Raw genomic sequence first — 13,514 nt, 5'->3', positions numbered from 1 at the left:
ACGAAAACTTTCAAATGTTTTTCCACACATTCCTGATGTTTATATTTATATGCATGTTTCCCGATAATCACAACGGTTGTTGCATTAGCTATATTTACGACTGCTTCACTTCCTCTTCCAATTGAAACTTTTAGTATATTAAACTAAACATGTACACTAGAATTATTTGATTTTCAAAGTGCATACCAATATAAAATGCGCAATGTACTTAATTTCAATGAAATAGATAAGGAAACAGATAGGGACTGTTTCAAGTTTTAAGTATTTCGCTTTTGTTTCAATTTCCTCATTTTTAAAGGCACACAAACAATGTAAGGCAAATAGGGTATATCAATGAAAGTGCTAGAGGGAAAAATGGAGAAAGGGAAAATTTGATATATATAATCTTTACCATTAAGATTAGATATCTCTTTCAATGACAAAAACAAAGACATAGGTTTGTAACATACATTTAATCTAAAATATCATAAGAATACCAAAACTCATAACAGTTAGTAGCACCATAAGGTCATAACCGATACGACCTCCCTTTCCTTCTTTCCCCGCAAATTTCTCCTCAACGCCATTTTTACCCGTTGGAAAAGCAGAAGTTGGTTTAACTTCAGCGGAAGTTGGTTTAACTTCCGTCAAAGTCCGGCCAGGACTTGTTTCCTTTTCTGTCGTCAACGTGTTGTCATGCGTATCCGTGGTAACCTCTAGCGTTTCCTCTGTAGTCGTAACCTGGACTCGGAGCTTCTGTTTTGCTGTTTAATCAAGAACAATAAAAAGGTACTGTTTTATTATATACACTTGTATGAGAGAGATCAGAAATTCATCATCTGATCTGAAAGCAGAGATACTTCGGTTGTTATTTTTTTTCTTGTCTAACTTCTTTTAAGTGTATTTGTAATATACGGGTTGACTTTGCCAGCTTCGCCGAAATGCTTTGATATACACTTTTTTCAATAATGGAAATAAGCGGTCATCACAAATCGAAAGCACACATTTTTTCATCAATATATCAATAAAACTTATTGGTTTCATACGCTTTGTCTACATCATATCGGCTATATCTGACTTTTTTTCATTACAAAGTACCCTCCTGTATTTAACTAATAGAGAGCGCAGCGAACGGTTCGCGAAGCGAACTCTTGTGATAGAGGTGTCTCGGTAACGTTATTCTATGTAAATCATCCACTATAAGTAGAGTTGGAAAACTTTCTAATAAACCGGAAACAGGAAGTCAACACAAGATCCAACATTGCACAAGACAGTATTCAAAGTCACACTCTCGTGTGATTACAAAATCACACTCTCGTGTGATTACAAAAAAGTTATACTTGAAAAAAATAAAAATGAAAACATTAGTGAAATATGAACCTCCCAATTTATTGTTGTCTGAATCTAACAATTAAATTTTGTTCTGAATGTTAACTTAAAAGCCGTTTTATGTGAGCAGTTGTTCGGATATTCCGCCTGGCAACGGAGAATGACGTTGAGATATATTTTGTAGCCGCAGTCACGAATTTTTGCAGAAAGTGAAAGTAGAAGAATCCTGTGTTCAATATTGTTTTTCTTGTTATAAAATCAATACCAGTAAAACCATGATTCTAATAATAATTATATAAATGGTTTCTAGCAGTACAGTTAGTCAGCGCACTCAATAAGCAATATAACAAAACACATGTCAACATCAATGATGGGTCAGGGGAGATTACTCTTTTGCCATTGGAAATCCTTTATTTACCTACATATTTCTACTTAGTAACACAGTTAAAAAACAACAAACGAAAGAATTGATTAACTGCTGCGCTCTCAGATAGGTTTTGCCTAAAATTATATTATTAAGGGTCTATAGAGAAAACACTGGATACATAATTGTAAAAATGGTGGAGTTGTCAATCTCTTTTGAATATAATGATAATTGGGTTGCTGTAACATTCAGTTCCGATTGCCGACGTCATTTTCCCCTATATACATGTAGATAGATATATGTATCAAAAGACACAGTTGTTATCGTCGGCTGTAAAGTTTTAGTTATTAGGCCTACAGTGCTGTAACTATCAAGAATAGAAAACGAAGCGTATTCTAATAGAAGAACCTAAGATACATAGAATGTCGAGTAACTCACATCGAGGCAACTAAGTTGACTTACTTACCTAGAACTGTGAGGTTGTAGACTACTATAGGCCCTGGCCGAGAGTCTGCTAGACATTCATATGAACCGGCGTCCGACATTCTGACATCCTCTATGCGGAGGTGACGTTCTCGTGGATAATCATTCATTAGCGATATCCTACTACCTCCAACGGTTCTCGGGCCTATAACTAAGGGTGTCCGTCTGTTCTTCGTCCAAACTATCTGCTCAAACAGAAATGGTCATTATTTATAATCATATTAGTACCAGGATAAAAACAAATATTTTGATTGCCACTGCACAGTACCTATATGATAATAAGTCCAATGTTTGTTATTTTCCAATATCAACATTGTCCGTTAGACTGTGGCGTACTAATACCATAATCAGAGTTCAAAAGGTCACGAAAACACTGGGTTTAAGTCAGTGCGTGAATTCACTAATAAAAATATTAATATTCTTACAACTGATCAATTTGAAAATATATTCTAATTCAAAGAAGTGAAATGGAATGAAGTGTTGTTTTTATCTTTGTATACATGTATCTGGTAGGACTATTTCGTTTACGGCTATTGCTTAGTCGGTTGTGACCACAAATCGAAGGTCAATGACTCCCAGTATTCACGTATCATAGGCTGTATCGACTATATTTATCTATGCATGCGTATTTTTAGTTTTATTTCCATTCTTTTTTTTTCTATTTTCTTTTTTAAACGATGTTGACTACTTTAAATGTAAATATAAGCATTGGTTGTCATATTTTGACATGCATTTGTGTGTAACATACATTGGGTGTTCTAGCATATCTGTCATTGTTAACTAACGCGCACCATTGCCTATGCTAGAACACCCAATGTATGTTATACGCCATTGGGGGTGATGGAGGACTCGCATAATTAGGACAGTGACTCCGTAACTATTAAGACTTGATCGGCGAATCAGGGCCTGATCGTATTGGTGAGAAGCAAGTGAGTTGTGTACTAATCTGCCAAAACACCAACTCTATATCTTCTACATTTGCCTTCGTATATGTTGATATTATCTACCGAACGAAAGATGCATTATTTCTATATAGATATAAATCAGATTCGAGACTAGCCTTTCTCCCTAAAATACACCAAGGCATCCTAGCTAATAGCACACACAAAACTTGGAGCGTCAGTGCCAATCCATGATAGAAGATGCTATGGATTGAGAATATAGTGCATTGTATCTATACTGAGAATTGTTTACTACAGTAGCCGTGAAGGGACACAACTTAGAAGTAAAAAGTAAAACAAATCACAAATGTACCTACATAGTCTCCGTAAAGTACGAATAAAGCGAAGAGTTTATTAAAACATTCCCTTACTTCTTTTGTAACGAGGGGAAATCATAAAAAATAAACCATATTGCATTCCTGGAAATATTGTGACATACCAACTGCAATATTTAAACGTCTAACCTGTGTCAAGGCTACAGAAGCCGGGATTATATGATAATGTAATAATATATATCCAATAAATCTTAATGAATACACTGTACAATACATCTGAGGAATAAATCCTTTATCTCTGTAATATATATATAATTAACCATTGAATAATTATCATATTGAACTATACATGTGTGTATTAAAAAAACCTATTATTAACCATTGAATAATTATTATATAGAATTATAGATGTGTGTATTAAAAATCTGTGTTTCGTAAATTGTTTAATAAGGTCAACAATATATTGTACAGCAATACATTGTATAACTGTACAGAGCATCTGAGGAATAAACCGTTTATCTTAATAAATATGCAAAAATCTGTCGGTGTGTTTTGCAGAGGATTTATCTATAGACAATATATCATCTCTACAAGGATCACACATCAACTCCATGTATTTCTGGGAACAACAACCATCATAAGTAAATACAGAAGAAAAAAAGTTTCAGTTAGCAACTATAAAGGTCTGCCTTTGGGTTATTGCCAAGGTATTCAATGGTATGAAGGTGTATGTGATGTATCACTAAAATTATCAATTATTATTTCAAAGTTAAATCCTTTATTATTAAATAGTCACATTAAGCAAATCTCGATATCTCGATAGCAAGTCAACTCAAATGAAAATAAATGGGCCCATTTTTTGCGCTAAGACATCTCTAAATACAAACCATTTTCTTTCATGTGCAGGAAACACGCGGCCTTACTACAGTATTAGACAGGCGTTTTGTTTTCAAATAAAACACATTAGTCAGTGGCGGATCCAGAGGGTTTTTCAGGCTTCAGAAAACCAACCCCATTCAATTCTCCTAATTTCCTTCTGGCATTTTCACCATTTTCTTTAATTTTACACGAATGACCCAACCCCCTAGAAATTTAGAACCCCCGCATCAGACAGCTGTCTGGATCCGACACCATACATCACCAGTGCGGAAGCTCAAACTAAGCCAAGGCTATGACCATTAATTTGTAAATTGATTCTTATTTAATGGACCAATCTTATTACATTATGTACTCAGATGAAGAACTTCCTTAAGCAATGTTAATGTTTATTTTAAAAGCCACGAACCATTTTCGGTTTATTAAGGATAATAGAAATATAACACAAAGGTCTGATACTCTCTTTCAAAGTTCATTCTATGAAAATATTACACCACTGCATTAGCCAATCAGAAGCTACATTACAAACTGCAACGTTATTTTGTTTCCTTTATGAGCTGATCAAAAGTTAAAAGTCAATGAAAATGCTCGTTGCAATCAGAATGAATTTTCAAAAAAATAAAAATAAAGCTTTATGCAAGTCAGTGTACCTAAAGTTCATTTTGACTAAGTGGCATTAAGTACTGTCCAATGTCCTGTATCCGGTACGAAAATAAATACCATATCCTTCCGTCAAGTCAAATTGTAGGTTTCTTTGTCAGAAACTCCGGAGACATATATTTCCATGTCTTCGTTAATAAGCCAAGTGGGCATGCGTGTACGTTGATAATGCTGTTAATATGTCTACAGTTGTCACCGTTACTGTATATAATGAGTGGTAACATAATATCGATGGATGAATGATATTTGGTAACATAATATCGATGGATGAATGATATTTGGTAACATAATATCGATGGATGAATGATATTTGGTAACATAATATCGATGGATGAATGATATTTGGTAACATAATATCGATGGATGAATGATATTTGGTAACATAATATCGATGGATGAATGATATTTGGTAACATAATATCGATGGATGAATGATATTTGGTAACATAATATCGATGGATGAATGATATTTTTCAAATGCATAATTAGAAATACCAGGCAAAGCTATATTTTCTGTGATGGATTTGCTGTTTAATTACATTATCATATCACAGTTTCTTGTCTATTTTCATTAGGTTTTAACTTCAGATAAAATGGGGTTATCGGTTCCAAATGAAACATTCTAGATATGTAGTAATATCAATATAGCGTAACACGGTTGTAACGATAAATCATCACCCGAACCCATCCTATCTAGTATACCAGATGTTATTACTCTCGATTTGTTTCAACATCTAAAGACCCCTCCTCCCATTTAATTACCCAAACCAATTTTCCCTCTTATCATTCATATCAACCTCCCGTCCCCAAACGTACTTCTTATCAAGAACTCGTTCCCATCGTCTTGTCATTTTCGACCCAGCCGATGCCCTCCCTGAAACCACTTCTATTATTTTGACATTGCTCTGTTTAAATAACTATGTCCCTCCCTATCCCAAGTCCATCATCCATTCCTCATTTAAACGTTACGACCATGTAAACATGCAAACCATTAAAGGTCTTTTGCTAACTTCTCTCTTCCTCCATGCCCTCAATCCTACCTGAACTTTAACCATCAAATTGCATCCCCCATCGCTTGCCAGAATTATTAACCAATCCAATCAACCCTACCTTAACTCTAATCGTCCATCTCTCGCATACCTTCTCAATTTCTCACCCTATCCTTCAACTTTACCTTAACTCTAATCCGCAACCTCTCATAATTATAATACCTCATCCATGCCTCCATTCTCACCTCTATAATACCTCGTCCACGTCCCTAATCTCACTTCTATAACACCTAATCCATGTCCCCAATTTCATTTCTATGACACCTCGTCCATGTCCCCATTCTCACCTCTATGACACCTCGTCCATGTCCCCATTCTCACCTTTATACCACCTCGTCAATGTCCCCATTCTCACCTCTATACCACCTCGTCCATGTCCCCATTCTCACTTCTATAACACCTCGTCCATGTCCCTATTCTCACCTCTATGACACCTCGTCTATTTCCCTATTCTCACCTCTATAACACCTCGTCCATGTCCCCATTCTCACCTCTTTGACACCTCGCCCCTGTCCCATTCTCACCTCTATAACACCTCGTCCATGTCACCATTCTCACCTCTTTGACACCTCGCCCCTGTCCCATTCTCACCTCTTTGACACCTCGTCCATGTCCCCATTCTCACCTCTATGACACCTCGTCCATGTCCCCATTCTCACCTCTATACCACCTCGTCCATGTCCCCTTTCTCACCTCTATACCACCTCGTCAATGTCCCCATTCTCACCTCTTTGACACCTCGCCCTGTCCCCATTCTCACACTTTGACTTGACACCTCGTTCATTTCCCTATTCTCACCTCTATACCACCTCGCCCATGTCCCCATTCTCACCTCTTTGATACCTCGCCCATGTCCCTATTCTCACCTCTTTGACACCTCGTTCATTTCCCTATTCTCACCTCTATACCACCTCGCCCATGTCCCCATTCTCACCTCTTTGACACCTCGTCCATGTCCCTAATCTCACCTCTATACCACCTCGTCCATTTCCCTATTCTCACCTATATACCACCTCGCCCATGTCCCTATTCTCACCTCTTTGACACTTCGTTCATGTCCCCATTCTCACCTCTATGACACCTCGTCCATGTCCCTATTCTCACCTCTATACCACCTCGTCCATTTCCCTATTCTCACCTCTATACCACCTCGTCCATGTCCCCATTCTCACCTCTTTGACACCTCGTCCATGTCCCTATTCCTACCTCTATAGCACCTTGTCCATGTCCCCATTCTCACCTCTTTGACACCTCGTCCATGTCCTTATTCTCACCTCTTTAACACCTTGCCCATGTCCTCATTCTCACCTCTATGACACATCGTCCATATCCCTATTCTCACCTCTATAACACCTCGTCCATGTCCCCATTCTCACCTCTATACCACCTCGTCCATGTCCCCATTCTCACCTCTATAACACCTCGTCCATGTCCCCATTCTCACCTCTTTGGCACCTCGTTCATGTTCCCATTATCACCTCTATAACACCTCGTCCATGTCCCCATTCTCACCTCTATAACACCTCGTCCATGTCCCTATTCTCACCTCTATAACACCTCGTCCATGTCCCCATTCTCACCTCTATAACACCTCGTCCATGTCCCCATTCTCACCTCTATAACACCTCGTCCATGTCCCCATTCTCACCTCTATAACACCTCGTCCATGTCCCCATTCTCACCTCTATGACACCTCGTCCATGTCCCCATTCTCACCTCTATAACACCTCGTCCATGTCCCCATTTTCACCTCTATAACACCTCGTCCATGTCCCCATTCTCACCTCTATGACACCTCGTCCATGTCCCCATTCTCACCTTTATACCACCTCGTCAATGTCCCCTTTCTCACCTCTATACCACCTCGTCCATGTCCCCATTCTCACTTCTATAACACCTCGTCCATGTCCCTATTCCCACCTCTATGACACCTCGTCTATTTCCCTATTCTCACCTCTATAACACCTCGTCCATGTCCCCATTCTCACCTCTTTGACACCTCGCCCCTGTCCCATTCTCACCTCTATAACACCTCGTCCATGTCCCCATTCTCACCTCTTTGACACCTCGCCCCTGTCCCATTCTCACCTCTTTGACACCTCGTCCATGTCCCCATTCTCACCTCTATGACACCTCGTCCATGTCCCCATTCTCACCTTTATACCACCTCATCAATGTCCCCTTTCTCACCTCTATACCACCTCGTCAATGTCCCCATTCTCACCTCTTTGACACCTCGCCCATGTCCCCATTCTCACCACTTTGACACCTTGTTCATTTCCCTATTCTAACCTCTATACCACCTCGCCCATGTCCCCATTCTCACCTCTTTGATACCTCGCCCATGTCCCTATTCTCACCTCTTTGACACCTCGTTCATTTCCCTATTCTCACCTCTATACCACCTCGCCCATGTCCCCATTCTCACCTCTTTGACACCTCGTCCATGTCCCTAATCTCACCTCTATACCACCTCGTCCATTTCCCTATTCTCACCTATATACCACCTCGCCCATGTCCAAATTCTCACCTCTTTGACACTTCGTTCATGTCCCCATTCTCACCTCTATGACACCTCGTCCATGTCCCTATTCTCACCTCTATACCACCTCGTCCATTTCCCTATTCTCACCTCTATACCACCTCGTCCATATCCCCATTCTCACCTCTTTGACACCTCGTCCATGTCCCTATTCCTACCTCTATAGCACCTTGTCCATGTCCCCATTCTCACCTCTTTGACACCTCGTCCATGTCCTTATTCTCACCTCTTTAACACCTTGCCCATGTCCTCATTCTCACCTCTATGACACATCGTCCATATCCCTATTCTCACCTCTATAACACCTCGTCCATGTCCCCATTCTCACCTCTATACCACCTCGTCCATGTCCCCATTCTCACCTCTATAACACCTCGTCCATGTCCCCACTCTCACCTCTATAACACCTCGTCCATGTCCCCATTCTCACCTCTATAACACCTCGTCCATGTCCCCATTCTCACCTCTATAACACCTCGTCCATGTCCCCATTCTCACCTCTATAACACCTCGTCCATGTCCCCATTCTCACCTCTATAACACCTCGTCCATGTCCCCATTCTCACCTCTATAACACCTCGTCCATGTCCCCATTCTCACCTCTATAACACCTCGTCCATGTCCCCATTCTCACCTCTATGACACCTCGTCCATGTCCCCATTCTCACCTCTATAACACCTCGTCCATGTTCCCATTTTCACCTTTATAACATCTCGTCCATGTCCCCATTCTCACCTCTATAGCACCTCGTCCATGTTCCATTCTCATCTCTAAAACATTTGTTAGTGCCGATAAAGTCAGCGTGTCTTTCTAGCGACTTTTTAAAGCTATTTTAATGACCTGAAATGTAATTGCATGCAAATTATATCTAGTATATAGATATCCCTTCAACACTACGACAACCCTAATCCTTAATATCCCAACCCCTCCTCTCCACCTCGTAAATATACTTACCATCAAACGTATTCCCCTAAATCCTATACCTTAATCCGAATTCACAGCCAATCACCTCCCTCTCTCTGCCTCATTTATGTCCTTATTACCAGTTATGCCCCGATCCATAAATCCTACCTAAACCCGAATTCACAACATATCACCACTCCCTTACCACTTCGTTCATCCCTCTATCACCAGACTTATTCCCTTATCCCTTCAATCCTTTCTTAGTCCTAATTCTCAAGCTCTCATTTTCCTCTCCACCTTGTTCATATCCCTGTTAACATACCTACTCCCCTATCCTCTAAATCCTACCATCAGCCCTAATTCACAACCTCTCACTTCCCTCTCCACCTCACCATGTCCCAGTTACCAGACTTATTCCAACTTAATCCCTTACACTCACACACATCTTTAATCCTTATCCCATCGTCTCACTCAATTCCACACCCATTGTTTAGCCCTGTGGGGAAGGCTCGGCGTTTTGTCCTCTGGTCAACCAACACCATAGTCTATACAAATGGTAGTTTCTCAGCCTCGTTATCGTTAAGCATAAAGAGTGGGACGACTGATTTGATCGTTGTCAGTATAGCGTGTCCTGATATAGGATGTGTTGTTCGGTGTCTCAGGTTATAGGGTCCAGTGTGATAACACTATCTAAGGATTAACAGAATTGTTCACCCCCTTTTAGGTGAGACAGGAGAATCGCAAACAGAGGGGTAAGAAGATTATTAAGTAGTCAAACACGATGCTTTGCCGAGTGTTTGACAGCTTAAGAATTTAATCCCGAGTGTTGAGATCTATGGTCTCACCCTTAAGAGGGTGAATGATTCTTTTTATCTTACCCGGTGCACCACTTTGTATCTTTTATAAACATATCACTTACGTAAGCAATGATTATGTAACCTCAATGAATTGTCGTCGTCTCCGTCGATGTGACGTCATTTAATTGTTGTCGTGACGTTATAATACTTTTACTCGCGTAGCTTGTCTTTACCCTAGGGCGAGAAAAAAATCTCACACCGGTAAACTGAATATCCCTGTCTACGGTAAGAGATAAAGGTTTCCACTATTGCAAAAACGACCTGAGTGCCACAGCCTCCTAAATCATATACATTCACACAGGCAACATAATGCATACGGGAAGATCCGTCTGAACGTAAAACCAATCATTGACTACGTATACCTGGACCTTTAATCCTCAACCTCTTGCCTTCCTCGCTCCCTCGTCCATGACCTCATACTCTTTTCGCCAAATAACTACTTACATGTAAGGTTTCATCATCTACGAAGCATTCCAATCCGACGGTGGCAGCTAAATCGACACTTCGGTATATAATGTTGTCCACTGCTGTGCAAAAAGATAAAGTTATACCTAGATGTTCAGTGAAATATTGTATACATATATATGCATGTAGACGCTTTATACCGCCTCTCAGGCGCCGTAACATATTGCTTAATATAATTCCAGTGAAAATGACATCCATCAATTTTTTTTTTCGTTTTCCAATGTTGTAAAGTTGATATATAAAAAAAGATATTTGCATCCCGAAAAAATTCTGTGGCACTGTATCCTATATGTAATGAAGTATTGATTGCGTTCGCACCAAAAGCGAAATAAATTATTTTATATTATTGTTTGTGTTTATTAGACATATATATACATGATCAAACACAAATTATTGTTCAAATGATGAATATCATTTATGCTCTGTCGGCGGTGGAGCATCTTTAAACCTGATGAGTTTTTATAGTTTCTTTAGCATAGATAATACTTTGACCACAGTTAATGGGACAGAGTGAAAGCGGCAGTCATATAATCATTTACCACTGTTATTGGGGAAGTAGCAAGATAAACTATATGGGTCCAGTAATATGAAAAGAGCGTTTCATACATATATCCTTTCAATGTGTTAGATGTTTATACTTATATAATCATTTACCACTGTTATAGGGGAAGCAGCAAGATAAACTATATGGGTCCAGTAATATAAGTTCTAAATGGGATGTGCAAGTGACCTTGACCGTATGATGGGAGTTAAAAGAAGGTTTATGGGTCTTATATTGTCTAGTGGCGATATGTATGTGTACGAAGGCAATATAAACATGTTTAAGACCCATAAACCTTCTTTTAACTCCCATCATACGGTCAAGGTCACTTGCACATCCCATTTAGAACTTATATTACTGGACCCATATAGTTTATCTTGCTACTTCCCCAATTGATCCGTTAAATCAATATAAGTATAAACATCTAACACATTGAAAGAATATATGTATGAAACGCTCTTTACACAATGACCTCTCTTTCCTTTGAAATTACAAAACTGCATCACATTTTTTTTAATTTGAACCGTTCATCAGCTCTTTGCCCAGTCAACAAGTATGGTCGGTCATTAAAGGATGGTCTCGTGCTGCTCACGATGGGAATCAATACGAGATATAACAAGATACTTATGTTCATTTTCACTGTGATATACTGGTTAGTACAGAGAAGGTATAGTAAAACTACTAGTAACTGACTACATGTATTGGTCGATTAATTATATTTTTCTTTCTTTCCAAAATAAAAAGAAATACATAATGATAGACACAAATTGGATATACTTTAGTATACGTCATCCATGCCTTGTATGATATGGGGTAACTATTTATCTTCATTTCAACCAGAATTCAAAAAAATCATAATCAACGTTTGGATGCGTCAAACAGGCAAAGAATATTTCTTACCTGTCGATGAGGTGAATTCGACACTTAAAAGGACAAAGAAAAGCACACTTCCCAAATCTGTCACCATTTTCGTCAGTAAAACTTCCAATTGTAGAGTAAGGTCCACCAGTTAAACTTTCAATCACAAGGCCACTTAAACGTCAAACGCTCTGGCGACCTCTAATGGGCCTGGAAATAGGTCTTTATAAGGTCGATTTAAATCCTATGAACAGTTGTATTTCCTTTCGTTGTTTAATGCACGCTGCACACAATATGTCATTTACGATATGACAGGCGAAGGTGTCAGTCCCCGACTCGTGTTCTAAGAGTGCAACATGAACGGTATTAGAAGAGGGTAATTGAAAAGCTGCCTTGTTAGGCCAGGCCGTGTACAGAAACTCCACACTTCTCAATCCTTCAGCTAGAGGATGTGAACAGAAAAACTCACCGCAAATATGACACAGCTTGAGTGTTTTTCAACATCATAACGAGTAATGTATCATACAATTTATATACACGCCTTCCACATCCAATAGCATTAATACAATAGCAAAACGGGAAGATGAATATCCAACACGTTTACACAGTTCACTCGTAAAAAGACTTTGACGCGCGTTTTTTTTTATCGCCAGTTCTGCTCCCGTAAAAAGACGGTATAGCTTGTGTTAAAGTGGTAATGACTTTCACAGATCGCTTCCCAAAATATCCTTTTCATAGGTATCAAAATCATAATCCTCTACGGCCGTTGGCCCCGATTTCGTGAATTTGATGTCAGTGTTACAAAATTAAGTATCTCCTTTCTGACATTGCATTAGCCTGCTCGTTGATCTATTTGGGGAGTCTAATATTCCAGCACCTGTTTGTCTAAGAACTGTGATCATACGATAAAACTTATAATGCTACACCCTAGACGAGACATAAGGTTTTTGTTCAACATTCTGGAGATAAATATTAGCTCATGACGAAACCAACCTTTGGTGCGATATAGATAATATGTAAACTAGATGAACTCTCGTGCCACGAGATTACAATCCACGACTGTAACTTCCGGTACCGAGACCCAGCTAGCACTATAATATCAGAAGCGTCAGAACCTAACTCTGGATGGTGTAGCGTTATTCGTCACACGCTGTAAAGTTCCATCAGTATGCCGACAATTGTGTCGATAAACTTGTCTACTTACATTGGTATGAATTTGACGTGTATGTTATGGCCAAATAAAACGAACAATGTTTAAATAATTACCATACGACCCCCAAGCAAATGTCCTTCAGCACAAAACAAATTTCACTTGATTGTAATATGATTCAATTTATAATTAACTTCTGTGTAACTACACACCTACTTTGCTTTAAGATGTTTTGCTACTG

General features: G+C 39.2%; 1 protein-coding gene across 2 annotated transcripts; it reads right to left on the bottom strand.

Annotated features, from left to right (window-relative positions):
• Positions 1 to 437: 437 nt before the first annotated feature.
• Positions 438 to 13,167, bottom strand: LOC138333302 (uncharacterized). 2 transcript variants are annotated; one of them, XM_069281592.1, is made up of 4 exons: positions 12,166 to 13,167; positions 10,704 to 10,783; positions 2,139 to 2,340; positions 438 to 743 (listed from the first exon to the last, which is right to left on the bottom strand). In XM_069281592.1, the coding sequence occupies exons 1-4, from the start codon at positions 12,230 to 12,232 to the stop codon at positions 457 to 459; spliced, it is 636 nt and encodes a 211-aa protein (XP_069137693.1). In that variant the 5' UTR covers positions 12,233 to 13,167; the 3' UTR covers positions 438 to 456. The 2 variants fall into 2 exon arrangements, with proteins under 2 accessions (XP_069137693.1, XP_069137692.1); XM_069281591.1 differs by having other exon boundaries at positions 10,704 to 10,786; positions 12,166 to 13,166.
• Positions 13,168 to 13,514: the final 347 nt, after the last annotated feature.

Source organism: Argopecten irradians, chromosome 10, assembly GCF_041381155.1.
Source record: "Argopecten irradians isolate NY chromosome 10, Ai_NY, whole genome shotgun sequence".
Taxonomy (NCBI): Eukaryota; Metazoa; Mollusca; class Bivalvia; order Pectinida; family Pectinidae; genus Argopecten; species Argopecten irradians.
This window is presented reverse-complemented; position numbering and strand designations above follow the sequence as displayed.

Excerpts from the sequence above, each read along its gene's own strand:
- LOC138333302 (XM_069281591.1), bottom strand. The coding sequence starts at position 12,232 with ATGGTGACAGATTTGGGAAGTGTGCTTTTCTTTGTCCTTTTAAGTGTC. Across the intron at positions 2,341-10,703 it reads TAGATGATGAAACCTTACAT|ATAGTTTGGACGAAGAACAG; the intron begins GTAAGTAGTTAT and ends CTGTTTGAGCAG. Across the intron at positions 744-2,138 it reads CTACAACCTCACAGTTCTAG|CAAAACAGAAGCTCCGAGTC; the intron begins GTAAGTAAGTCA and ends TTGATTAAACAG.